Source organism: Panicum virgatum, chromosome 6K, assembly GCF_016808335.1.
Source record: "Panicum virgatum strain AP13 chromosome 6K, P.virgatum_v5, whole genome shotgun sequence".
In the NCBI taxonomy this organism is placed as follows: domain Eukaryota; kingdom Viridiplantae; phylum Streptophyta; class Magnoliopsida; order Poales; family Poaceae; genus Panicum; species Panicum virgatum.
In genome coordinates this window covers 31,106,898-31,134,464 of record NC_053141.1, presented here as the reverse complement: position 1 = coordinate 31,134,464, position 27,567 = coordinate 31,106,898, and the positions used below count along the sequence as shown (strand labels likewise).

General features: G+C 43.2%; 2 protein-coding genes and 1 non-coding gene across 11 annotated transcripts; 2 read left to right on the top strand and 1 right to left on the bottom strand.

Moving 5' to 3' along the window:
- Positions 1–8,434: 8,434 nt before the first annotated feature.
- On the top strand, positions 8,435–14,957 carry LOC120713614 (protein tesmin/TSO1-like CXC 5). Of its 9 annotated transcripts, none has more exons than XR_005691220.1 (10): positions 8,435–8,596; positions 9,334–9,896; positions 10,309–10,416; positions 11,061–11,244; positions 12,579–12,682; positions 12,771–12,865; positions 13,636–13,731; positions 13,951–14,129; positions 14,208–14,299; positions 14,444–14,949. XR_005691220.1 is itself a non-coding variant. In XM_039999541.1 (9 exons), exons 2-8 carry the CDS (start codon positions 9,391–9,393, stop codon positions 14,259–14,261), a joined length of 1,230 nt encoding a protein of 409 aa, XP_039855475.1. In that variant the 5' UTR covers positions 8,437–8,596; positions 9,334–9,390; the 3' UTR covers positions 14,262–14,299; positions 14,444–14,949. The 9 variants fall into 9 exon arrangements, 5 of the variants coding, with proteins under 5 accessions (XP_039855478.1, XP_039855475.1, XP_039855476.1 ...); XR_005691219.1 differs by having other exon boundaries at positions 8,436–8,596; positions 13,650–13,731; XM_039999541.1 differs by lacking the exon at positions 13,636–13,731 and having other exon boundaries at positions 8,437–8,596.
- A 477-nt stretch (positions 14,958–15,434) lies between these two features.
- Positions 15,435–15,521, top strand: TRNAY-GUA. Its single transcript is given in 2 exon segments — positions 15,435–15,471; positions 15,486–15,521. It is a non-coding gene; the product is annotated as a tRNA-Tyr (tRNA).
- A 1,576-nt stretch (positions 15,522–17,097) lies between these two features.
- LOC120713613 (nucleobase-ascorbate transporter 2-like) lies at positions 17,098–21,833 on the bottom strand. Its single transcript, XM_039999538.1, has 14 exons — positions 21,533–21,833; positions 21,038–21,387; positions 20,861–20,958; positions 20,200–20,376; positions 20,019–20,119; positions 19,389–19,464; positions 18,889–19,133; positions 18,704–18,800; positions 18,515–18,601; positions 18,349–18,407; positions 18,151–18,242; positions 17,993–18,070; positions 17,712–17,872; positions 17,098–17,604 (listed from the first exon to the last, which is right to left on the bottom strand). Exons 2-14 carry the CDS (start codon positions 21,132–21,134, stop codon positions 17,392–17,394), a joined length of 1,581 nt encoding a protein of 526 aa, XP_039855472.1. The 5' UTR covers positions 21,135–21,387; positions 21,533–21,833; the 3' UTR covers positions 17,098–17,391.
- Between the last annotated feature and the right edge of the window lie 5,734 nt (positions 21,834–27,567).

Genomic DNA, 27,567 nt, shown 5'->3' with positions numbered 1-27,567 from the left:
AGGTGGTGCCCACCTGCCTCTCTCTCTCTTACCCGCTGACTGATAGAACCCACCTGTCAGATCCATCCCCAACCTCCAGCCAAAAAAAGAGAGTGCGTCGCAGAGGCGCATGCTGGCGAGCAGCGGCGGCGGCCGGGGAGCTGAGTTGCGCATGGCCTGAGATGAGCACACTGTAGCACTCCACGTCGCGTGCGGGCATCCGGTCGAACACCTCGCGCGCATCGGACAGGCGCCCCACAAGGAGGTAGGCGCACATGGCGGCGTTCGCGGCACGGGCGTCCGTACGAGAGGGGGAGACGGAGGGGGCCAGCGCTTTGGACTTGACCGCCACCGCGTGCGTGGCGCAGGGGTCGGCGGCCACGCTGAGGGGAGGCCATGGGTGGGCGACGGGGAAGGCGGCGGGGGCGGGAAGGAGGAGAGAAGGGAAGGGGGCAGCGGGGGTGAGAGGTGGGCATGAGGAAGCGAGGAGGGAGATGAGGCGGAGATGGCCATTCATTTCACTCCAAGCTGCACGAAGCTAAGCTTTGGGTAGGCTGCCGCTCGCACTAGCGCAGCGGGCGGCCGTGCTCCACCCCAACCGACGGGGTCATGTGTCGTCGTCCAGACCGCTTGCGACATGATTCCGAGCTTTCTCTCCCACCCTGTGCTGCCACGCCTAGTGGGGTGGCTGGAAGTTGAGAATGGATCTTGATAAGGACATCAATACCAACGATACATCCACTCCTACACCAGCCCCACTTGGTCCTATTACTCGCGCTCGTGCTCGCCAACTCAATCATCAAGTAAGTTCATTCTCAACCTCTTGTTCACCAGATTTAGACAATGGAGACACGTGCACTCTTGTTTTACTCAGGAATAATGGAGTGGATCTAAACGGGAGAGGCAACTTGCGAGTTGGATTCGGACTGCGGGACAGCAGCGACTTGTGAGGGCCGCCACGACTTCATACGGACTCCGTTTTGGGTGTTCAAGTACATCATGGAGAGCTTATCAAGTCTACTTTCAAATGGATCCGGCGTCACCTCCATATCTGTTCGGAGTCAACCGCAATCGTCGAAATATTACCGAGTCCGAATCTGATTCTGGTGCTGCGACACCTTATTTTGGCCCAATGGGCCGTGTATCAGGTTGAGTCAACTAAGGACGCATCCTAGGGTTGGAGGTCGACTCCAGCACCCTTTGGGGTGTCCTTCTATGTACTTAAGTCCCTTGGCCGCCGCCAAGAACACGCGGGTTTTGTTAGATGCAAGTTAGCCTTTGCTACTTCCTTGTAAGCGCTCGTGCTGATCTAGCCGCCCGACTTCTTGTTTTCGGAACCCCACCATTCGAAGATTCAGTTTGAGACCTTCATCTAAATCTCATAATTCAGTACTTGTTATACTTGTTCTTGCTAGTTCTTCGATTGCTTGCAGGACGGGTGCCCTAGTGGCTAGGCGTCGCGCACCACAAGATCGCGGCGGCCATTGGAGGGGGTGTATCGGTTGCTAAGGCGCAGCAATCTTGGATCGTTGTAGTCGGGCCGTGAACGTCGTCTCCATCTTCAATCGAGTTATCTACCTTCTCTCATCGAAAGGTCGGGAATTAACCCAACGGGTTCACATCAGTTGGTAATCAGAGCAAGGTTTATCGGTGAGAGATTTCCACTTCTTCACTGTTTTAATCTCCTATAGTCCACAAAAAGCCAAAAAATAGTACATTTTTCCCACCACCGCAGCCCTATAGACTCTTTTCGGCCTTTGCTAGCATTGCTTAGTTAGGGCTTGTTGAGTTTTCGGTTGCAGCGGTTGTGTCGAGTTGCTGGTCTTAGTTCTAGTCCTTTAGAGTTTCAAGTTCTTGTCACATTCCAGTCACACATCTTTGCCGAATCTGAACAGGGCTGTGTGTTTCAGCTGAATCTGAGTAGGTGTGTTCCAATCCGAGTCGGGCTCGCTGAGTTTGAGTCCGAACAGTACAAGAACGAACAGCAAACACATTTCATATCTATACATCTATAGCTGTTCGGCCTACTTCAGAGAGAGAGTGTGTGTGTGTGGTGACTTGCTCATTTGTATTCCTCTGTTCATATAATCAATTTTTGAGGTTCCCCTAAAAAAAAGAAAAAAAAGAAAAAAAAACAAAGAAAGAAAGAAGCAAGAAAGAAAAGAAAGAAAGGGGCTGATTCTTCGTTTTTTTTGTTTTCCTGCTGTTCCGGGTGGTGCTTTGTGACGTCCTTTGTGTCCAGGCTCGCGTCTCTAGCATAGTCTAGGCTAGGACCAGCACGGTGCCACTGTTGAACGATTATTCAGCTTGCTTTTCTGACTAACGTGGTGCTAGTACCTCTTGTTTTCAGCCCACCTACAGCTCCACATATTCGACTACAGCTATACATGTCTTGTTGCTACAGCACCGATACACTTCTTTCCATGGCTGCGGACTTGTTGGTTGCCGTCCCCTCCTGTTCAGCAAGGTAAGAATTGGTAAGAGCTTGTGCAACAGGTTGAGAGTGAGCGCCTTGTGGTAGCTACATCCTATTAGTTGTAGGGCTTTTTGTCACTTCACCATTTGCTTAGTTCTGTTTGTCTCTTGACCATGGCCGACTCCGATGTTGATAGTGACGGCAAGCAACACTCCCCTCGCACCAAGGGCATCATACAACATTTTGTATGAAAGGTGAAGCTGCACAATGAAGGTATTGACAATGATTTGCAGGTCACGAATGAGAAGCTTGGACAATTGGAGGCTGTGCAGCTAGCCACCAATACCAAGATTACAGGGTTGGAGACGCAGGTGGCTAATGTTGACAAGAGCCTTGCTTCTCTTTTACGGCGTCTTGATGAGTTCCACGCGAAGACCAATAAGGATGAAGATAACAAAACGAGTGAGGCTGGCGAGGATAATTGGGATGATGATTACATTGCTGATACTGAACAAGATGATCATGACACTCGCAATCGCTGATGGCTACGCACTAATCGATGAGGTATGGTTGGTTCTCGCCGAGGTAATAACGATGATGCTTTCAGCAAGATTAAGTTTAAGATACCTCCGTTTGATGGTAAATATGATCCTGATGCATACATCACTCGGGAAATCGATGTTGATCAAAAATTTGCATGCCATGAATTTCCTGAGAATACACGTGTTAGAGCTGCTACTAGTGAGTTCACTGATTTTGCTTCTGTTTGGTGGATTGAACACGGCAAGAAACATCCTACCAGAATGCCAACAACTTGGGACGCTTTGAAATGGGTCATGCAGGCTAGATTTGTTCCTTCTTACTATACAAATGATTTGTTACATAAGTTGCAACAATTAAGACAAGGAACTAAAAGTGTAGAAGAATATTATCAGGAATTGCAAATGGGTATGCTATGTTGTAATTTAGTAGAGGATGAAGAACCTGCTATGGCTCGATTTTTGGGTGGGTTAAACCGTGAAATTCAGGACATCCTTGCTTATAAAGAGTATGCTAACGTAACCCGTTTGTTTCATCTTGCTTGTAAAGCTGAAAGGGAAGTGCAGGGACGACGTGCTGTTTCGCGAACTAATATTTCTGCAGGGAAAGCGACATCTTGGCAGCCGCGCACGACTACTTCGATGTCCGGTCGAGCACCTGTGCCATCGTCTTCATCCAATCGTGCAGCACCACCTTCTCCGTCCAGGGACAAGGCCCGTGCTTCTCCTTCAAATTCAGCAAACAAGTCAGTCCAGAAGCCAGCCGATAGTGCTTCATCGGTTGCATCCACAGGTAGAACAAGAGATGTCCAGTGCCATCGTTGCAAGGGCTATGGGCATGTGCAGCGTGACTATCCTAGCAAGCACATTTTGGTGGTCAAAGAGGATGGTGAGTATTCCTCCGCTAGTGAATTCGATGAAGATACACTTGCTTTGTTTGCTCCTGACGATGCAGGTAACAAGGAACCACCAGAGGAGCACATTGATGCAGGTGACGCTACACACTACGAGTCTCATTGTGCAGCGTGTACTGAGTGCACAAATGGAGAATGCGGAGCAAAATCAGTGGCACACGCTGTTTCAAACCAAGTGTGTCATTAAAGAGCGTTCGTGTCGTATGATCATTGATGGAGGCAGCTGCAACAATTTGGCTAGCAGCGATCTAGTGGAGAAGCTTGCACTCAGCACCAAACCACATCCACATCCATATCACATTCAGTGGCTAAACAACAGTGGTAAGGTTAAGGTAACTCGGCTAGTGCGCATTTATTTTGCCATTGGATCATATCATGATGTTGTCGAATGTGATGTTGTGCCTATGCAAGCTTGTCATATTCTGCTAGGTAGACCTTAGCAATTTGATACGGATTGTATGCATCATGGTAGATCAAATCAGATTTCGCTCTTGCACCATGATAAGAAAATTGTGTTGCTACCTATGTCACCTGAGGTTATTGTGCGTGGTGATCTTGCTAGAGCTAGGAAAGCTAAATGCGCACCCACTATAAATGTTAAATCTGTTGCTGATAAGAAAGATGAGATAAGATTGAAAGGCACTTGCTTGCTTGCTACAAAATCTGATGTTAATGAATTGCTTGCTGCCCCTTCTGTAGCCTATGCTTTGGTATGCAAAGATGCCCTGATTTCCATTCATGATATGCAGCATTCTTTGCCTCCTGCTATTGCTAACATTTTGCAGGAGTATTCTAATGTGTTTCCAAGTGAAATACCAACGGGGCTGCCACCAATTCGAGGGATTGAGCACCAAATTGATCTAATTCTGGGTGCATCTTTGCCAACCTGTGTGCCGTACAGAACAAATCCGGATGAAACAAAAGAGATTCAGCGCCAAGTGCAAGAACTACTCGACAAAGGTTATGTACGGGAGTCCCTTAGTCCTTGTGCTGTTCTAGTTATTTTAGTGCCTAAGAAAGATGGAACATGGCGTATGTGTGTTGATTGTCGAGCTATAAATAATATCACCATTTGATATCGTCACCCTATTCCACACTTAGATGATATGCTTGATGAATTGAGTGGTGCTGTTGTGTTTTCCAAAGTTGATTTGCGTAGTGGGTACCACCAGATTCGTATGAAATTGGGAGATGAATGGAAAACTGTGTTTAAAACTAAGTTTGGGTTATATGAGTGGTTAGTCATGCCTTTTGGGTTAACTAATGCACCTAGTACTTTCATGAGATTAATGAACGAGGTTTTGCGTGCCTTCAATGGAAAATTGGTTGTTGTCTACTTTGATGATATCTTAATTTACAGCAAATCCATGGATGAACATGTTGCTCATTTACGTGCTGTTTTTAATGCTTTACGTGATGCATGTTTATTTGGTAACCTTGAGAAGTGCACCTTTTGTACGGCTCGAGTATCTTTTCTTGGCTATGTTGTCACTCCACAGGGAATTGAAGTTGATCAAGCCAAGGTGGAAGCGATTCAAGGATGGCCTGTGCTAACGACCATCACCCAGGTGTGGAGTTTTCTCGGTCTTGCCGGGTTCTATCGTCGCTTTGTGATAGATTTCAGCACCATTGCGGCACCATTGAATGCGCTTATGAAGAAGGGAGTGCTCTTCTCTTGGGGCACTACACAAGAGGATGCCTTCGCTATGTTGAAAGATAAGTTGACACATGCACCTCTCCTCCAACTTCCTGATTTTAATAAGACTTTTGAGCTTGAATGTGATGCTAGTGGAATTGGATTAGGTGGTGTTTTGTTACAAGCTGGTAAACCTATTGCATATTTTAGTGAGAAATTGAGTGGACCTATGCTGAATTATTCTACTTATGATAAAGAATTGTATGCTCTTGTGCGCACATTAGAAACATGGCAGCATTACTTGTGGCCCAAAGAATTTGTTATTCATTCTGATCATGAATCTTTGAAACATATTCATAGTCAAGGAAAACTGAACCGTAGACATGCTAAGTGGGTTGAATTTATTGAATTTTTTCCTTATGTCATCAAACACAAGAAAGGGAAAGAGAATGTCATTGCTGATGCGTTGTTTAGGCGATATACCTTGTTGACACAACTTGACTATAAGATTTTTGGTTTGGACACAATCAAAGCACAATATGCTAATGATGATGATTTTAAAGAGGTGTTGCCGCATTGTAAAGATGGCAAAGCATGGAACAAATTCTTCGTCAATGATGGGTTTGTGTTTCGAGCTAACAAGCTATGCATTCCAGCTAGCTCCATTCGTTTGTTGTTGCTACAAGAAGCACATGGAGGTGGCTTGATGGGTCATTTTGGTGCCAAGAAGACGGAGGATGTACTTGCTGGTCATTTCTTTTGGCCAAAGATGAGACGAGATGTGGAGAGATTTGTTGCTCGCTGCACTACATGTCAAAAAGCTAAGTCACGATTATACCCACATGGATTGTATATGCCTTTACCTGTTCCTAGTGCTCCTTGGGAGGATATTTCTATGGATTTCGTGTTGGGATTGTCTAGAACAAGGAAGGGACGTGATAGTGTTTTTGTGGTTGTTGATCGATTTTCTAAGATGGCACACTTTATACCTTGTCACAAAACTAATAATGCGGCAAACATTGCTGATTTGTTCTTTCGAGAGATTGTTCGTTTGCATGGTGTGCCAAATACAATTGTTTCTGATCGTGATGCTAAATTTTTTAGTCACTTTTGGAGAACTTTATGGGCAAAATTGGGGACTAAGCTTTTGTTTTCTACAACTTGTCATCCCCAAATTGATTGTCAAACTGAAGTTGTGAATCGAACTTTGTCTACTATGTTAAGGGCTGTTTTAAAAAAAATATTAAGATGTGGGAAGAATGTTTGCCTCATATTGAATTTGCTTATAATCGTTCACTGCATTCTACTACAAAGATGTGCCCTTTTTGAGATTGTGTATGGTTTTCTACCTCGTGCTCCTATTGATTTAATGTCTTTGCCAACTTCTGAAAAATTGAACTTTGATGCTACGCAACGTGCTGAATTTATGTTAAAACTGCATGAAACAACTAAAGAAAATATAGAGCGCATGAATGCTAAGTATAAGCTGGCTGGTGATAAAGGTAGAAGGCAATTAATTTTTAAACCTGGAGATTTGGTTTGGTTACATTTGAGAAAGGATAGGTTTCCTGATTTGAGAAAGTCTAAGTTGATGCCTAGGGCTGATGGACCATTTAAAGTGCTAGAGCAAATTAATGAGAATGCATATAAGCTCGACTTGCCTGCAGATTTTGGGGTTGGTTCCACATTTAACATTGCATATTTGAAGCCATATTTGGGAGAGGATGACGAGCTTGAGTCAAGGGCGACTCAAATACAAGAAGGGGAGGATGATGAGGACATCAATACCAACGATACATCCACTCCTACACCAGCCCCACTTGGTCCTATTACTCGCGCTCGTGCTCGCCAACTCAATCATCAAGTAAGTTCATTCTTAACCTCTTGTTCACCAGATTTAGACAATGGAGACACGTGCACTCTTGTTTTACTCAGGAATAATGGAGTGGATCAAAAGGGGAGAGGCAACTCGCGAGTTGGATTCGGACTGCGGGACAGCAGCGACTTGTGAGGGCCGCCACGACTTCATACGGATTCCGTTTTGGGCGTTCAAGTACATCATGGAAAGCTTCTACTTTCAAATGGATCCGGCCTCACCTCCATATCTGTTCGGAGTCAGACGCAATCGTCGAAATATTACCGAGTCCAAATCTAATTCTGGTGCTGCGACACCTTATTTTGGCCCAATGGGCTGTGTATCAAGTTGAGTCCATTAAGGACGCGTCCTAGGGTTGGAGGTCGACACCAGCACCCTTTGGGGCGTCCTTCCATGTACTTAAGTTCCTTGGCCGCCGCCAAGAACACGCGGGTTTTGTTAGATGCAAGTTAGCCTTTGCTACTTCCTTGTAAGCGCACGTGCTGATCCAGTCGCCCGACTTCTTGTTTTCGGAACCCCACCATTCGAAGATTCAGTTTGAGACCTTCATCTAAATCTCGTAATTCAGTACTTGTTATACTTGTTCTTGCTAGTTCTTCGATTGCTTGCAGGACGGGTGCCCTAGTAGCTGGGCGTCGCGCACCACAAGATCGCGGCGGCCATTTGAGGGGGTGTATCGGTTGCTAAGGCGCAGCGATCTTGGATCGTTGTAGTCGGGCCGTGAACGTCGTCTCCATCTTCAATCGAGTTATCTACCTTCTCTCATCGAAAGGTCGGGAATTAACTCAACGGGTTCACATCAGATCTGACAGGTGGGATCCATCAGTCAGCGGCTGAGAGAGAGGCGGGCAGGGACCACATGACCGAGAAAGCTGGAGAGGGAGGAGACATGGGCAAGATGGTCATTTTTCACACTTTTTTGTGTTGATAGAGTGAGTTGGTATGTCACGTTATCAAAAGTGGCAAAAATGAAGTATGAGATATTTTTCGAGTGTCAAATATATTAGCTGTATTTTAAAAGTAACAAACGGATTAGTGGCATCCGTAAGGATGGCAAATATTTAAATTTGCTTCGAAACCGGGAGCCGAAGGCAAACCCCCGGAAGCGAGACGAAAACCCCAGTCGCTCTCCCGCACTCCCACGACCTCCACATCGTCGCCTCCGCCGGCGTCCAGCGAGTCCAGATCGAGCGATCGGTCCGTCCGACCCGCGGACCCGCGCGCTCCGCAGATGAGGTTATTCTCTGCCACCGCGAGCTTTTACTTGCGCGGATAATTTTCATTTTTCTTTTTTGATCTGGTGGGTAGCGTTTGCGGGAGGTTTAATTCACGAGCGCGCGCTTGGTTTGGAGTTTGGACCTCGGGCGACCCGTTGTATAGGCTTCGGGATCGGAGGGGGTGGTAGATGCTGCGTGTTCCTGGCTCTTAGGATCATGTTTCCCTCTTTCCCTTTGGTGAGGTTCTGGGAACATTTCGGTACGGGGGTTTGGCTGCCCATGGTGAATTTGGGGGAACTCTAGTGCCTAGTGGAGTGCTGGCGTTTGTGGGACTATAGCATACTAGGTTTTCGAGAGTTGTTGTATATCGGCGGTTGGAGCAAATGTTTTGGTGGGACTGTGGTGATCCTCTGGCTTCGGATTAGCTTGGGGTTTGGGGGATTTTTTTTTGGTGGGTTATTTCAGTGGCGATTCGTATTTTCTGAGGTTACGGTATTGTTAAGTAGAAATTTCGTTGGATTTGTCCATTGTGGGTTCATGGATCGCCGTGATCAGGGAGTCATGATGTGTTCTCGGTTGAAATCGTTTGATTTCTGGGTTGGGCTTCTAGCTTCAGTTTTTTCTCTGTAATTTGTTGGACCTCGTTATACTGATTGACCTCAGAGTCCATCGAAGTTTGCACAGCCTAAATGAGCAAGTAACATAGAAATACGCTTTGTTTGCAGTTAAATTGAATATTATTTTGTGATGCCGTAGGTGATTCTGGAGATGATAGTGCAAATCTAGCAGAAAACTGGATTAGGATTAAGGGGAATGGACAAGCCACCAGAGCTGTCTCCGGGCTCTGTTCATCTTGATATTGCCTCTGCTTTCTATGCTGGCAACCCAGAGATTGCTACCACAGCAGCAGCACTCTCCCAGGCACTTGGGCCAGCACAAACGCTTCCCCGCATTAAGCCCTCATCGCAGAGCCTGCAGTCTCTGCTGATGCTGTGGCCTCCGGTGATATGGCCTACACCAGCTGCTGTGAAGCACCCTATGCCACCACCTCCTCTCCCTCCAGCTAAGAAGCTGCAGGTGCTGCAAATTTCATCTGTACTGACACCAGCTTTGCCAGATATGGAGGCTTTGCCAGTTGTAAAGTTGCCACTGCCAAAGCTGCCAGTGCATCGCTCATTGCCAAAGTTGCAGGTGCATCGGCCGTTACCAAAGCTGGAGATGCGTAAACCGTTGCAACAGACATCCTTAGTGCTGGAGCAAGAGTCACTGAAACAGGAGATGCTGGTAATGCTGCTAACATCTGCAACCTCCATCAACATGTGAGTTTTATCTCTTTGCACCATATCATATAACTATTAAGCTTTAAGGCTTATGAAAAAAGGTATAAAACATTAAGGCTTTTGGATATAGTGAGATGGAATTTCTCCAAAGAATTGATATGATTTCAGATAGGAGTTCACCTATTTGTGCCACTCGATGTTCTTGGAGATATTTGCCCCAATGTGTATGTGAATCTCTAAATCTTAATTTAGTGAGAAAACCTAGACACATTAAGTGATTAAGATATAATTTAAATAAAACCACATGTATTGTACCTGTATCTCCTCTTCTTTTGTCGGAGTAGTATAGAGTTTCCTAGAAGCTTGAAATACTTGCGTCAAAAGGCTTAATAACACATCACTATCTTTTGACAATATTTTTTTACTGGTGAATTATTTTTGTTCTCTTCAGGATGCTGAATTCGCAAAATCGATGGACTGAAACATTGTCTGGATCAAAAGATAAGACACCAGCAAGTATAAAAAACTGCAAGTGCAGGAACTCAAAATGTCTGAAGCTGTACGTTCCTAATAATTTTCTTGTATGTCGTTAAAGGTCCTAACATTTTTTCATCAAAAAAGATTGCAGCAAAAGAATGTCTTGCCATTGCAGTTGAATTTTGTGTTTTTTCTCTTCTTAAGTTTCTTCTATTTATTTGGATATAACATGTAAGCTTACTCCAAACTGTTTGCATGCTAAAATCTCACTATGGTTGTACCTGCATCATATGTTGTGTCTCCACTTCCCTTATTTCTTTAGTTCCACCTTCCACCAGGATGTAAATTCACCTTGGTAGTGGTGACTGAATAAAGTTGAAAGTTAAAATAACAAATATGATAAGGAGTTTCTTTAGGAAATGCAGGGAAATAATTGCATACTCCTTTCTAAAGAGGCATGTATGTGACAGATTTTTACTTGATCTAGGACTATCTGCTACTCTGTTTTTGCTTATATTAATGATGAACTCCCTCAATTGTTTTGAAGTTTGCACATGTAGTCATAGTGTATCCTTTTTTACAATGATGGGCTGCTGCTTTTGAATCTGTTGATTCTATTAATGAATCTTGAAATTAACATTCCTTAGTTTTCAATTCCATTACGTCTACTTGGTTTTTTGATAGTCATAATCCTACTGATTGATCTTTTGACTGAATCATTTCTAGGTATTGTGGCTGTTTTGCAACCGGAAGATACTGCAAAGATTGCAACTGCACAAACTGTTCTAACAATGGTAGTCATGAGAATGCAAGAGCAAGACAGGATGCAATCAATGCTGTACTGGAATGTAGAACTGCGGCCTTTATGCCAAAAGCTGGGAGCAGGTCATGTGCAATGCAAAGTTCTGAGGTATGGCATGGTGTATAGTTTTACTAGGCTGCTTACGGTTATTTCAGGGTACCTTAGTCATTCAACTATCTGTATCATTTAAAAACAATAGTTGTTTGTTATTTTCTGTTTCTAAATGAAGTACAATAAAGGAAAGACATGAAGTAGAATTGTACATAAAACTCAGATAATCTCTTGGGTTGAGAGTTTAATATCATTAGAGAAAGTGTCACATGTGATGGGTACGAGTACACCTTGATGCTGATTTATTGGATCCTTCTTTCACTTTTCATTATCTTTTAAGAAGGCCTCTGTTCAGGCAGAAATAGTAGCATAAAGGCCATCATTGTCTGGTGATCTGAAATTTTCTATCCTGAACTTTTTATGGTCATGATTTCATTGTCTGACTTTCTAGTTTCGATACATATTCAACGCTTTCATAATATAGACAGAATTGAACATGATCCTTTGTGGCAATGAAATAATAGTTGATAATAAGTCAGGTCGCAGTTATCTAATTGGATGCTGAGTCAGGTAGAAGTTATCTAAGTGGGTGCTCACAAACTAGATGCTGAGTTGCATAACAATATCTTATAATGGTCATAATTTTTTTACCTTCCTTATGGTATACTTTCATTGAATGAAAAAATGGGCATGTTCCTATGTCAAAGAAAGTTATCAAAGAAGCAAACCAGATACTGAGTTGCATACGAACTATATACCATCATGTCAAGTATGAAATTTTCTCGTTTTACAACCCAGGGAAAAGAGGCAGATAATCCACATTTGGGTAAGCAAACAAGGGGCTGCACTTGCAGGAAATCAGAATGTCTGAAGAAATACTGTGGGTGCTTTCAATCCAATGTTCTCTGTTCGGATAACTGCACATGCATGGATTGCAAGAATTATGAAAGTACTGAAGATAAAAAAGCAATTTGCTGCATTGCCCCGAAGCATGCTGTCTTTGTGCAGAATAAGTAGAATTATGCTTTAAGCGGAATTCCTGGCCCATCTTCAGTCCTTCCTCACACAACAAAAATTGACTCTTTTATCTCAATGGCTGTATCAAGGATACTTCACCCCATTAGGAACAACGGATCCTCACAAGTAATTCTTTTTAATCATACTTATCTATTTTGTAAGTTTTCATGTTTTTTGCTTCATGATATGACTTCTGAAACAATTTAAGGATACCCATGATTTGGGGTGTTATGGTGCCCTTTGGATATGAGGGTTGTTGATTACTGATTAGTAATTCAATTGTGAAATCATACTTATTAAATTTATAAAAAAAATGTCAAAGATAAATGAAACTCTGGTTGCTAATATATCTCCTTGTTTTTGGCCCATTGTAGACACTTTTGTCTTTCCCCTCTTCTGTAGATGATGATAAGGGTCTTGTTTCAGAAAGAAATACTCATGGCCACTCTGAATTAGGACCTCATGAAGTTACTTACAGGTGACATTCAGCTCATGCTTATTGTTGATTGCACTTCTGTGGTTATTTATTTTTTGTTGTCTAATAAGTGTTTCTTATACTCCTGAAGGGCAGTTTTGGCGGACATTGTCCAGGTGGAGGATGTAAATGAACTCTGTAAACTTTTGATTCTAGCATCAAGACAAGCTGCCGAAGCATTTCTGGGTATTGTTTTCTCTAGACTACTGAACTACTACTTGAGATGTGATTTATAAGATAAAATACTACCAACTCATATCATGTTCGCTACATGTTGATAGGGACTTTTAGTTTTGGTTTAGATGACTTGCCGATTGCCAATTTTTTGGAGGGAATGCTTTGTTGCTCCACCTGCTAAAATTCTGCACTTACATTAAATTAGAAATCAAAATTTGATAGCAGGGGTAAAGCTGTACTAGTCAGACACCTATTGGTCGAAATCAAGCTCAAAAAAGTAACCTGGTCCTCCTTCAGTTTAGGACTTAGGAAAGGAAAATCAGGATAAGGCTCCATGCAGTGTTTAATCAGTGTCTCAATCTTTTTCTACTGTCTCCTGTATTAGACCAATCAATCCAAGGGGCCAGAACAGGTTGGTTAGCTATTAGGAGGCATAGGGTCTACCAATTGGATCCTATTTCTTAAAAAAAAAAGAGAGATCCAAAGCCATTTTTTCTGTATGCCCTGTATGTTTCTTTTTTTTCTGTGAAATATTAATCAAATTGGGTATTTAAATTGTGTTTGCCACCTCCGTAGTTAGAACTACATATGTGACATTGACATCTACCAATTCATATATTTTTTTATTGGGAGATTGCGTTTATCTGTTTTCATTTTCTCTTTATCATGCTGCGAATACATCTTACATGTCAGTCAGTTGCTGTACCTTTCAGATTTATTTTGTCATACACTAACTGCAACTGTATTCATTCCATGTGCTCATGACAATTAATACTAAGTCCAACTAACGCAGCTGGGCTTATTCTTAGTTCCAAGTGTTACATGAGGACTCTCAGTTTATTGACTTCCGAGTAATTGCGACCATCATTTTACAAGTTAAGATACTCACCTTTCATTAATCATCTGAACTTTAGTCTTCTTTTCTGATAAAAGTCTAAGTGCTTGTTCTTGAGACGAGCATCTGCAGATATTGAACTTTGGTGCTAATTTTTGATAAGTGCATTTGGTTGGTAGTTTTTCTATGAGTGCAAATTATAATATACCTTGTACACATCTCATCATGATATATTTTCTTTGAAACTCTAATTTTTCAGATTCAGGTATTATGGAGAACACCAGCACAGAAAAGTTGGACCGAGCAGAGAGTTGCCTGTCCTCCACAAACAATGACAGAGAAGCAGTTCAGAAAGAACCAGATATACATGCATGTTTACCAGAAAGCAGTTCTTATGAACGGCACGATACCAAAAAGCCCGTGTCTCCTGGATCCCAGGTACTGTTGTGTAATGAGCTGGACACTGTTTCCCAGTTGTCTAGAGCTGAAGATGCAATTCACTCAACCACGATGCAGAACTTGCCAGACATTTTCAGAGCAAGAGAAGTGTGTACTGACAAATTTCCATGACTATCTCTGTAAGCCTGCATACTGTGGCGGAGTGCAAGGTGAGTCTTGCTGTGTGGCTCATTAAATTCTGTAAATGCGCACATATACGCTGCTGAAAGCATTATGCATTCTCTTCTATATTTTCATTCTTTGGTATTTATTATGGCAAATATTGTGGAGATAAAAGCCTTTTCTTTCAGCAGGAGACCAAGCGCCACCAACAAACTTCCAATGAATGAATCGACGATCCCTCCATTCTTCTGCAAGTATCAATGAGCTTGACTTTCCATTCTATGTATATGTCTTGGAAAGGTCCCAAAATTGAACAGCACGGTCGACCAAGCATTACATTTCCTGACTGAGAAATAGCTTCAATAGGCGGCGACCAAGTATTAACCCGAGAGTACCATTTTTTCTAGCAGAATTCGATCCATGAATCTGATCTGTACAAATAGCGCTCGTTTCAGAAGAATCTGATACGCGCTAAAGGATTCCTAGCAGCATGGTAGATGCTAGCAACATCGTTTCTTAGTCAGGTACATTATTGAGCTCTGCCTCTGTAATGTAAATATGCATAGTCATGCGTGGATCTGTTCTCTGGATCTGAAGCCACTGTAATCATATTGCCTGGTTGCCCTACCCATAATCCATGGAACATCGATAACACTAAGAAGTAAGAACCCCGGGTAGAATTCTCTTGTGGGGACAATTGTAAAATCCGGAAGCCTTCGTGACAAGAGCGGATGCCTAATTCCTTTATGGCTTTATCTGGTCTTTTTCCTGTATTCGAGTGCAGGTGAGAAGGGTAGTTTGGGAACCGGAACTTTTTGTCTGGCCATTTCTCCCGTATAGGTGTAAAAGTTGTACCAGCGTTTCACTTTGTACCCTCCATGATGATCTGTTGGTCTTTCCGTGTGCGCCTACAGCAGGATACGCACATGGCTGGTTGCCCAACGCCTGGACAGCAAACTGAAGCGTATTTACTGCTGTTCCCGAAAAGCTTAACCAGCAAAGTTACTGAACTGTCAGCCAAATGTTACACCGCGGCAATGGAATTTCGAGTTCTGTGGGAAAGTACAGAAAATTTGCATAAAAAAGAGATAATTTCAGGAAAATCAACGATGGAATGGCAAGTAACCCTTACGAGAGGCTAGTGCATTTATGTATATGGGCAGGTTGACAATTAGGCATGAACCGACCTTAGCTCAGTTGGTAGAGCGGAGGACTGTAGTGTTTGCAGATAAAATCCTTAGGTCGCTGGTTCGAATCCGGCAGGTCGGAAGTTTTTTTTTTCTTTTCCTTTTCTGATTTTTGTCTTCTTGATATACATCTCTAAGCATTTTTTGTTTGTATATAAATAATATCTCCAACCTTACTCGTTCTCTAGTTGGACGCTGTCCAGACTTTGGTGTGGGATGAGATAGTTTTAAAAATCTTTGCAAACACAAATTTCGTAACATGAATGAATGTAATCCATTAGCAAATGTTCATGCATATTTGCAACAGGACAGTCGGGTGAAAAAAAATAAAGAAAACAAAGATGAATATGACCAACTATTGAAAAAAATGGTTCACTGTAATATAGCATAGGTAACAAGTGTATCTCGGTTTTACCAATAGCTGTGAATTTTGACTTTTAACAATGCAATCTTTGACAACATATTTTTTATTTCAATCAGAGTTTAGTAATAAGGCACTAAAGTTGACATCAGATTCGCTATAGTATTATGGATTTAGTGTATCATCATTTATTTGTGGACAAAAATCAGCAATCAAAAGTTATAGTTGTATTTGTAAAAGGGAGTAAGTGCTAAGTAACGAATTTAATAACCTTCGAACATTTAAAAAGGCTGGGGCACTCCATTCACTTTGTACTGTCCTCTAATGTTTTTTAACCTGTTACTCGCTCCATTCGTTATTAGCCGTTTTGACTTTTCTAGATTTATAGTTTTTCTATGCACCTAAACATAATATATATTAAAATGCTTAGCAAAATTTATACATCTAGAAACGCCAAATGATTAATAATTTGAAGCGGAGGGAGTACATGTTGTTCTATGCATATTGGAATTTCTACACTAATACTCGTCCAAATCTATATATCCTATATAGATGGCAGCCACTAACTATTCCTCTCTTCATGCAATGTGTCCACATCATTACCCACTAAGTGTCCCACTAACTTGCAGTCCTTTTATGCAATCTATTCATATTCCGTTATTAATTACAAAAAAATTCTATGTCATCTCGATTATGTGCAATACTTTTAATCTTTAATCTATTAACGTAAAGTCAAATACATACTCTTTACGTACACTATTCTTTTCACCATCTATTCTTATATAATGTGATAAAAATATTCTATTGGTGTTTCTTCTACTAGCTTATCGATTTTTACCAGATTTGATTAAAAAAACATGCAAGTAAAATTTATATCATCTATATATCCTATATAGATGGCACCCACTAAAGTCAACAACTCTATTTCTCTCAACATGCTAGCTATCCACATCATATAGAAGCCCATTATATCATATGCTACATCACCATCTACTGGACCATCTATTTGTCTTCCACCGATTTTCTATGAATGTTGCCATGCAATCATCTTAATATTTCTACTTTCAATTCTTACCTTAAAATTTTATTTAAGAAATCCCGCAACAACACGCGGGGTATCATCTAGTTATTCTAACTTTTGGTTCCCATGTCATTGAGCTGCTGTATGAGCCCATCTGAGTTATTCATTTGCTTTATCTAAAAAAGGACTTATTAAATGTTTGTTTTCTTCATGTAACCAATGTTTTTTTATAGAAATTTTCATAACCAAATACAGCAAAGTTCACACAAAAGGACGAAAGTGAACTCAAAGTAATTCATTCTCATTGCTCACCTTCAACCAACAACTGAAGCATGTACAGCCACCCAGGGAACATCCCAGCACAACCAACAGATCCTTGCTTTCATGCTGGTAAGACGGCAGTTTTTATTATCATGCTTAGAATTTCTTTGCTCTAGTTCTACAACTAGTCCTAACTCTCTCTAATCTCTATGGAAATGAAACCGTAATTACAATGATGTTGTTGGCAAAAATCACTCAACGGTCGGCTTCAATTCCACTAAGGTCCTACGGCTGACCCAGTCACCCAGCTCATGATGGTGGGAAGAACCGGTTGAGGTTGAATGGCAGGTTGTAGAACTCCTCGTTCCGGCTGTCACCACGGAACGTCCTGAACCTCGCCCACCAAGGCATCCCACGGTCCTTTGCCCTGTTTCTCACCTCCAGCGTGTTGTCCAGGACCACTGAGATTATGAATCCGACGGTCGGGGGTGAGGAGAAAATGGTGTTGATGAGGTCATTGAACTGCACATTGCACAGAACAGGTTAGTTCAGTTCAGAAATGTATTCAGTGTTCAATCATTTTTAGCCGACTCAAAGGTAGTTACAGCGAGCGGAGAAAGGCTGCATACCCATCCGGCCCTGGTGTGTGCTGGGCTATGCTGAGCACTTATTGTAAACTGGAAGAAGTACTCTGGGATGGAGATGCCAAGGAAGAGTGAGATGCCGATGATGAAGAGGTTGCGCATCGAGTTCATGTTGGTGAACTGCATAAAAGAGAGCCCCACAGCTCCTGAAAAGACCAGACAAAACCTCAGAGCCTTAGAGAGCAAAAATCTGGTGAAGCAGCAAACCCAATAACAGAATATTGTCAGAAGAGGGATATTTTCTTCTGACATCTGAAAGTTCATACCGACATAGCCAAACAACACGCAGTATATGGCGGCAAACAGTGTGAATGGAATCGATGCAAAGAGTGCTCCAAATCGTCCTGAAATTATGAAATGTTTTCAGAACTAGAGAGAAGATTGGTGTAGTATAATGAACTGTACTGAAAGAGTGTAATTCTACCTAGGATGGAGAAGAAGATCATGAAACCAGCAGAGATCTGGATCACTCTTCTGCTTCCAATCCTCGTGGATCCCAGGAGACCAACATTCTCCCTGTTTTGGGCCAATTAATGTACATTACCAACATTCCAATCCTGGCATGAAACTTGAAAAGGATCTGAATACAAATTTGGTGCGACAAATAAGCTAACACACTTACACAGAGACTGTAGAGCCACTCACTGTACCAAATAGACCGTCAAATAGCAGACCAATTCCCTGATTTTTCACATATATCAGCAGAAAGAGGAGAATCAATAATCATCTTCTCAATAGAGGAATAACAAAATTTTCTCATTGTTTCATAGTCTATGACAAGAACTGACCTGCCATCCAATGCCCCTGCTCAGGACAAATGGTGGTGGTGGCGTGGCACTTGCCAACCGGGCAGCAGCCATAAATGCCCCAGTAGACTGCAACGTTCAAAATATTCTCAGGTAAATCAGATCATCACAATGTTAACTAACTGGATTGTGAATGCTACTAGAAATCACATTGTTGTAATGGAACCTTACCTCTATTAAGGACACCAGCACAGCAGACATCATACCGAAAGAATGATCTGCACTGAAAGTCGGTGCACCCCATTGCAGTGGGTATGGAATACTTATCCTGAAGAAAATTTCCGATCAAGTTATTTGAAGTGTGAAATAATGAGAGGAAAATAAAGCACCGGTCAATGCATCAATAATTTACATACCATGATGCAGTTGTGATGAGATTGGCACGGTCAGTGCAGCAATTAACCTGGGTGAGCAGCGAGCTGTGTTTGTATGCCCCGCTCACAGTGAGGATGTGGGCATATACCCAGAGAAGTGCGATGGAGATGAGCACCGAGAACCTCTCCAATATCGGAAAATGGCGCACTTGTACATGCTTCAGATATTGGGAAAGTGCCACAAATAGGACGAGCATCGGAAGACCAATCTCTACGCACTTTCCAATCTAAGAACATCAACTCGATTGATTAGCTTCAGGGATGAGAAACTGATGATACAGTATAAAAAGAATACATTTTAAATGCTCAAGTATGCTAGACATTAATGGAATTCAAATGGTTCTAATGAAGTTCTTGAAAGCTTCCCGTATAGGAAGCATCTGACAGTACAAGCAGCATATTTATGATAATGAGCAAAGAAACTTATCAGGAATAACAAAATAACAACTCAACAAAGAGATAAGACTTGTTAGAGCATTTACCACTGGGAATCCTCTCTCAAAAAGGCCAAAACCTGCCAGTGCAATCACTGGAACCATCCCAAGTGGACTGAAGAACCTGCAACATGGACATTAAAACAGCATCTTAAGATCCTTATCGTCAATCTGAAGGTTTCAGCCATTTGGCCATTACTATTTTTGCCATATTGCCTTTTTCTGAAAGTGATGCCCACTTCTCAAACAAAGAAAGCATAGTGGATCACCGAAGGACCCAGAGTAGTATAAAGAACAAACATGATATAACCTACTGATTGATCATGTGCCCCTATTGTCAACCCATGTCATGCTAAAAGTTGCAAATACAAAAAAAAAATAAGGATGCTGTTAGAAAGCTCCCTTAATTGATCAAATACCATGTAGGAGAGTAGAATTGGTGTAATGTTGTGTATGTATTAGCCTGAGCCTTGGGGCTGAATATATAGGGGTACATGACTTGGAGGGCAAGAAGCCTCTCCTACAGATATGGTAGGATACGGATAAAATCTTAATCTATCTAATATAGAGATATCCCTAATATACTCTAACAGAAACACTAAATGCCACGGGCAAGGAAGTATTCAAATAATTGGATTGCATGAAACATCAATTTGAACTGGATGGACTTGTCTGTACCTGGAGCATACACCCCACAACTGGCTGTAGCCAATTATTATTTGAATGCAGGAGGATATTATCAGGGCCCCCTGTATGGCTCTCATTGTCATTTTAAACCTCTGCAATAAGAGAAAACATATTAGTTTGTGGTGTTGAGATGACTTGTAATATACTGATTAGCTGTTAGATGAATGCTTACTGTATGGTCATCAGCAATTCGCACCAATGAGGGGTCACTGATTACTGATATGACTGGGATTACGAATGCATATGACCCACCGATGACGGTGGGTAGACGAGTTCCAAACAGAGTTTGGAGAATTGTATTTATCCCCGTGACAAACAACACTGTCTGTACCACCTTTGCCTTGTCATGCTGCAAGCAAACAAACAAACATGTACCAATCAGTGATAGAAACAGTAGATACAAAAGGATCACAATCTAAAACGATGAATCCTGGATACACACAAGTGATGCAATAGTGTGAGCATGGCACGGGATTGATATATCTTTAAACATCAAAGATGCTAAATGGAACAAGAGACAAATTGTTCGTTAGATTCAAACAACAGGGAAAAACAGGGGTCTTAGTTCTGTAACATTAAATTCCACCAGGGAAGCACTAAACTACATAACAAATAAAAAAATAACATGGGTCAGTAACCTTATTAGATTGGACATGCTGACTTCAAATAATAGCTCTCTGTGTCTGTGCTCATAATTGACATGGCCAATCTAGAATCAGATCTGAATATTGAATTCTAACATTTTATTTCAAGATAAACACCAAATGACATAACACAATCAGGCATACATTATTATAGGAAACAAGGAAATTAAAAAGTGAAAGGATTCTTACGGCATTTCCTCCCATGAGCGGAACCAGCATGGTGGGGATCATCACTGCCGTCCCCAGGCAAAGGATGAAATGTTGGAAGCCCAGCACAATAGCCCCTCCTGCTCCATACAAGAAACACACGGATTCAGTGCCAGAAATACACAACACAGCTAGGGGAACGAATCGTACAAGTCTTACCCCAGGATGGATTGGAGTCTATGCAGTACTCCATTCCTATCAGCTGGTCCATGGGAGGGTGGCTCATCTCCTCTGGCTTCATGTCAGTCATCTCCATGGGAGTCTCTTCCCCTGCTTTGCTCAAGACGACGAAAGGGAAACAGCTTCGGGATTTATTCCATAGGGCAGTTTAGTGAGGTAGGACAGCAGTAAAGTTGCAAGCTTTAGTGAGCTTTATGGGCTTTGGAGCATCAGATGCCACAGGAATTCATTCCCCAGAAAAATAAAGGCCCATTCTTTTTCCACAAAGCTGCGCGACCTTTCAGATGTACAACAACAATCCTAATCCCTCTGTAAACATGTAACCAAAACTGCAAAAAACATGTTTTGACGAACGATCAAAAACTTATTGAGACTAAACAAAACAGAACAGGCATCAAACCCTCCACGGTGAGGAACTTTAGCAACACAAAAACCAACCAAGGAACCGAGAAAAGAACCGCACAAAATGCTCACCGAATCCCGTTAAGAAATGCTGCAGAATGCCCTGAGGAAATCCGCACAAGCAGCAACCTTTGAGAATGCTACTGAATGCTGGGAAATGCTCTCAGATCCACGAATCATTCGAAGCAACCCTGGACAGGGCTGGATTTATAGGCCTCTGGGGGCTCGACTGCTCGAGTAACGGAAGCAGCTAATTTTCTTGCTGTCAAAATTTCGCAACGATTTACAGCTTATGCACAGGGGTTTAGGGGAGGGAGCGTCTGCTGCTCATGGAAGAGGAAAGGTAGGGGTAAAAGAGGAATCAGACGGGCGTGAGAGAGAGACAGAGAGTACAGTTTGTTTTGTTGTTTGCATGGACTTCACTCTCTTCGCTACATCCAGTCAATATTATTTTTCTCTCATCTCAAATCAGTACGAGCCAGCAATCACCAGCTAGCTAGCAGTATTTTTCTCTTATAATAAATCAGCACCCACCAGTTACAGCACAGCGAACAGAGTGTTAATAATAATAATGCCTGGCGTCTCTCTCCTCTGCCTAGGTAAGGAATAAATTCGACAGACACTTTCCTCGCCAACATGACAGACTGCGGCGTCTTTCTACAAGGTGTGTCGCTGCAACTGGGCCCATTCTCTATTGAACGTTATGAGGCCTTCTTCTATCTCTAATGTCTAGTTTTTTTTAATCAGTAGCTTTCGTGTCGCAGTTTTTTCTTTTTTATATTTTTTAAAAATTAAAATTTCAAAAATATATGTCCGTTTTTAAATATTTCAAAAATATATCCCGGTCGCCCTCCCATAGGGCGACAGGCCCAATGTGTAATTTTTTTTTCAAATTTGCAACGAAGTCCCTGGAGAGAAAAAAAAAGGCGGGGGACCTGTCGCCCCCCCCCCCCCAACGGGCGACAGGGGCCTGTCGCCCTCCCCTCGGGCGACAGGCCCCTGTCGCCCATTGGGGGGCGACAGGCCCCCCTTTTTTTTCTCGGACTTTTATTTTTACAGGGACCTATTTTGAGCTATTCGAGCGTGTATTCGTCATCATCGTCGGCAAGATCTCGGCCGCTAACTCCTACCGCACGTTACTTGTCCTTCATTAAATCACGGAAAAAAATCGCAAGAACTTCCCTTATTTCACGAACATTATGGAACCCACAAACATAATAAGTTCACATAAATAATATCTATAAAAACAGATGACAAGTAACCTACCACAATCATAAACATTGGATACAAATAAGCGGTCCACAGCTATCTCATTACAAATAAACATCATATACATCTAACCACCCCTAGGGCGTCGGACCCTCTTAGCCCTCTGCTGGGCACGGACATGTCCCTCGGAGTAGGTGAGAACATCCGGAGACCTCACCTGTCGCTCAGGACGCGCAAGGGGCTGCGGTGTCTGCTGCTGAGAGATCCCAAGTGGTACTCCTCCTAGCTATGAATACCCCAAGACATCGGGGTCACCTTGCGCGGCAGGCTCTTCTGGACTCAAGCTGTCGAAGTCGTCTAAGGTGAATGTCTCGTTATCTGGTCGAAAGGAGGAAGAAGAAGGTCCGGCGCCCGCATCGGAGTAGAATCCTATGCAAAAAATATGGATGTTAGCGTACGCTCGTATATTTCGTAATGACATGTAGAAACCGAAATACGAAACATAAATTAACCTGTGCACGCCGGTATCTGTGGCCCCGGTACCATCCCTGGATACGGTCCGCCAACTGGTGCTGTCCCTCTAAACATTCCAGTATGGCCGAACGCAGTAGCTGGATCGTATCCTGTATGTGATATTAGTAAATATGTAGGAACACTTGATGTAATTTTAAAGAGATATGTACGTTACCTGTACTTGGGAAGAACTGCGACGTCGGCCCGTGTATGGTCGACGGACACGGGAACGACGACGATGCCTGAGACGACCCGTGGCTGTCTTCGTACTGCACACGGCTTCCGAAGTTGTGCGTTACCTGACGCAACTGATCACGCTGCCTCGACCATGCCTCTATCTGCTCAAACTGGGTCATTGGGGATCCGGCACGTACCCTCGCATTCGCGGAGCAGTATGCCTCAACCGCGATGTCATAAACCAGGACGGCGGAAGTAAGCCACAGGCTCGCATTCGCGGAGCAGTGCGAAGACAGGCCTGCTGGTGCACGGGTAGCCACAGCCTCTGGGCTGTAAGGCTCCCAGACAACGTCCTCGGGCGTCAGCATGTCGAGCTCCGAAACAAACTCAGGATATGCGCGTTTAACCCGCGCATGTGCCCAGGACCTCTGCATTCCGAATAAGTAAAATTAAAAGTGCGCTAATACATCATGTAACAATGAATAACAAAATTAGGTTTGTTGCGAACATACCTGACGCCAGATCCAGATAGTTCCCATAGTGGGCCTCTCGTCCTCCTCGTCGCCGTACATGCCCCCGTGGTAAGGCTCGTGGCTGACCAAGGGGCGACCAACGGCTAGCCTCTCGTACGACCAAAGCTGTAGCAGTAGTGGGCACCCTGACAGGATAGCGTTCCCATGTGTCTTCATGCACCCATCGCAGAGTCCACGGTAAGTGGCTGCAAGTACCGCCTCACCCCAGCTGTAGGGCGGTACGTCCTCGTCCCCATCCGCAATCTCCCGTGCATACGGAAGGAGAATCCTATCGACCGAGTTGCCATGAGTGTTGTTGAACATGATGTAACCAAACAACCAAAGTAGGTACGCCTCCAGCGATCTGGTCACACTGTACTCGTCGGCATCCGCAGCCAAAAGGGCAGGCTGCATAAACAATTAAGATAAATAGTTTCAACTATCAATGGAACATGTGAATTGTAACAATTAAATTTATATTTGGAATGAATACGTACTGTAAACTGTAGGAACCAGGTCTTCGAAGGACCTGCTGCTCGCGGGTGCGGGTTGATCGGACCTGCTTCATCCACGCGGTCAACCAGGGCAAAACGGGCCTCCAGCTCATCCTTCCATGAGGCCGCCACCACACGCGGACCTACAGCCTCCCCGACGATAGGGAGGCCGAGGAGGTAGGCCACGTCCTGCAGCGTAGGAGTCATCTCCCCACACGGGAGGTGGAACGTGTGTGTCTCCGGCCTCCATCTGTCAACGAGCGCCGTCAGGAGGGATCGGTCGAGCTGAATAGGCCCAACCTCGACAAGACGACTCAGAGTCAGTTGGCCGGCCTCACGTAACCTGGAAAAAAACAAAAAATGTCGAAACAAAGGAATACCGGCGAATACATAAGTCATAAACAATAATATTTCATTACATACCGGTCACACCAATCGTTGTGTATAGAGATCGCCTCGCCGGGTGGACGAGGACGTAGCACCTCTAGGGCTCGGTGCTCAACAGCTGCAAAGTAAGACCTGTGGCTCGAGTCGATCACTGGGTCTAGCAAGGAGTCCATCTCCATACCTGCATTCAAAAATATATGAGAACACATAGCTAAATATATATTTCATACAAACTAGACACATAAATACAATAATACTTCATTACATACCTGCCATATTTCATTACTACATATTACAAATAATGAAATACAATTGTGGATCATGACACCGAATGCCTTCCACGAGCAATTCTCGCCGATGCTCGTCTGAATGTAGGAGGTGCTCCATCTCTGGGATTTCCGGAAGGACCGACGTCAGCAGCATCGTGAAGTGCATTCTGAGGACACTTCTTGTAGTTGTGACTCAATGATCCACATTGGCTGCAATGTTTTTGTGCCTTGCTTGCTTCCGACTCGTCCATACCATTCCGAATACGACGTGTCTGACGGCGGCCTTTGCCTTTCTTAGTGGCTGGATCAGGAATAAACATCTTATTCTCATTATCCTGAGTGAAAGGCCCCACAATTCCAATTCCGTATACCTCATGTCCCCATGTGGATACAACTACTTCCTTGCTGAAGTACGGTGAAACAAATAATCCTGGCTGTAACGCAGACTCTGCACATGCCGCAATGAGATGGGAGCATGGCATATGCAATAACTTAGGCTTCATGCAGGAGCAGAATGCTTTGCCATCAACTGTAATCAAACTCTCCTGTACCACTCTATCTCTACGGATACCACGACCACTTCTATCCTTACATAGAACCTCAAATCTATGCTCCATTGTACCTGTGGATATGACGCGGTGCAGTTTTGCCTTTTCAATCTTCTCTTGCATATATTGTGTCACTCTTTTGCAAAACTGAATTTGGGGGTTGCTGATGTTTATGCTTGCAGCCGTGTAACGCTCTCTGAAATACTTCATGCACCCATACATGATGAACTCAACAATTCCCACAAGTGGAAAGGCACGACAAGAACGCATAACCATATTGAAACACTCTGCATGGTTCGTTGTCTGAATACCATACCGTATTCCGTTGGTATCATAAAGGAATGACCATTTCTCCTTAGGTGCACCTCGAATCCAGTGTGAAAATGGCTTCTCAATTGAATCCCTAGCCTCTGCAGCCTGACTCGTGCCTGCTCCTGATGCCCTTACCTTCACTAGCTCTGCAGTCAACTGATCAAGCATCTGCCATAATGCATTGAATTTTCTCTGTTGATTTTGGGTGCACAACCTCTTAAACAGGTTCTTAATCCTTGTTCTTGAAGTGTTCATAGAAGTTTGCACCCATATGCCTAATGCACCACCTGTTTTGGACATCAGGCCATAATAGAGGCGTTGTCGCAGTTCCACATTGCAATTTCAGTATTGATTGCAGGATACCTGCATGCCTATCACTAATAAGGCACACATCTGGACGTGCAGCAACAACATGATTCTTCACTCGTTCAAGGAACCAATACCAACTGTCTATATTCTCATTCTCAACAAATGCAAATGCGAGCGGAACAATTTGGTTGTTACAATCTACACCGATTGCGGTGAGTATCTTACCTTTATACCTTCCAGTAAAAAATGTGCCATCAATGCAGATCACCGGAAGACAAAACTGAAATGCTCTAACAGAAGCACCTATGCAAAAGAAGGCTCGTTGCATAATTCTTTGTCCCCTAGTCACGGCTGATAAAAGGTATGTGTCATAAAAGCTTCCAGAATTTCTAGCTGCAACCTGGGATAACATACGAGGTAGGTTATCATATGATGCCTCGTAGGTGCCGAACCGCATCTCGAACACCCTTTGTTTAGCCCGCCATGCCTTCAAATAACTGATGGTGTACTGGTAAGTCTGCTCAATGTGTCGAATAATTATTTTTGGCTCATAATTTAGGTTGTCCATAATAAACCCATACATTTGCTTTGCAACAAAGTCGCATGATATATTGCGATGCGAGGGAATAAATTCTGACAGCAAACAAGTGTGCTCTGTGACAATGGAACATTTCCAGTTTGACTTCCATTTTCCCTTGAATGCATGTACTCGCCATGGACATCCAGCATTCACACACTTCACCTCATATTCTTTACTGCCAGACTTCACGACTCTGAATTCTCATTTCAATGAGATTGCACATAGTCTCACAGCATCTTTTACGGCTTCAATGTTTGGATATGTTGCACCTTGCACTACCTCATTCCCTCTGTACTCCCACTCCTGATTTCGTACATCTTCTGCGATATGACTGCCAAAACCATGCTCTTTCCACTCTTTTGGCAATGAGTACTGCTCGTCATCAGATGAGTCCTCATATTCTTCCATCTCTATTGCGGTTTGGTCTTCTGCCTCCATCTCGTCCACAATGCTATGTATCCTCTCTCCCTCATCAGCAAGGCCCTGTGGTCCCATGTTTTGGTTCTCTGTCTCTTCTGACTCATCTTGCTCAACATAATTGGTCTCTCTTCGAATACTCGGAGTTCCTTGATCTGCACAATGTTGGATTTCATTTTGTGTCTTATCCCGGATTTGAACAAGAATGGCCAGAGGCCACCCACGATCTAGAGCTGCTTGCATGTACTTCTGCCAGTCATGAGTGCTGTGTATCATCATTAATTCCCATAATTCACTTTCTACCTCCCAATTAACAAGAGACTGGACAGTGATCACATGTGTCAACGGATCAACATGGAACCCACGCTGCAGCCACTTAC

Coding starts and splice junctions, on each gene's coding strand:
- LOC120713614 (XM_039999539.1), top strand. CDS start 9,391: ATGGACAAGCCACCAGAGCTGTCTCCGGGCTCTGTTCATCTTGATATT. Junction 10,417..11,060: donor AACTCAAAATGTCTGAAGCT/GTACGTTCCTAA, acceptor AATCATTTCTAG/GTATTGTGGCTGTTTTGCAA. Junction 11,245..12,578: donor GTGCAATGCAAAGTTCTGAG/GTATGGCATGGT, acceptor GGCCCATTGTAG/ACACTTTTGTCTTTCCCCTC.
- LOC120713613 (XM_039999538.1), bottom strand. CDS start 21,134: ATGGAGATGACTGACATGAAGCCAGAGGAGATGAGCCACCCTCCCATG. Junction 20,120..20,199: donor GAATTGCTGATGACCATACA/GTAAGCATTCAT, acceptor CTCTTATTGCAG/AGGTTTAAAATGACAATGAG. Junction 17,873..17,992: donor CGTGTTGTTTGGCTATGTCG/GTATGAACTTTC, acceptor TGGTCTTTTCAG/GAGCTGTGGGGCTCTCTTTT.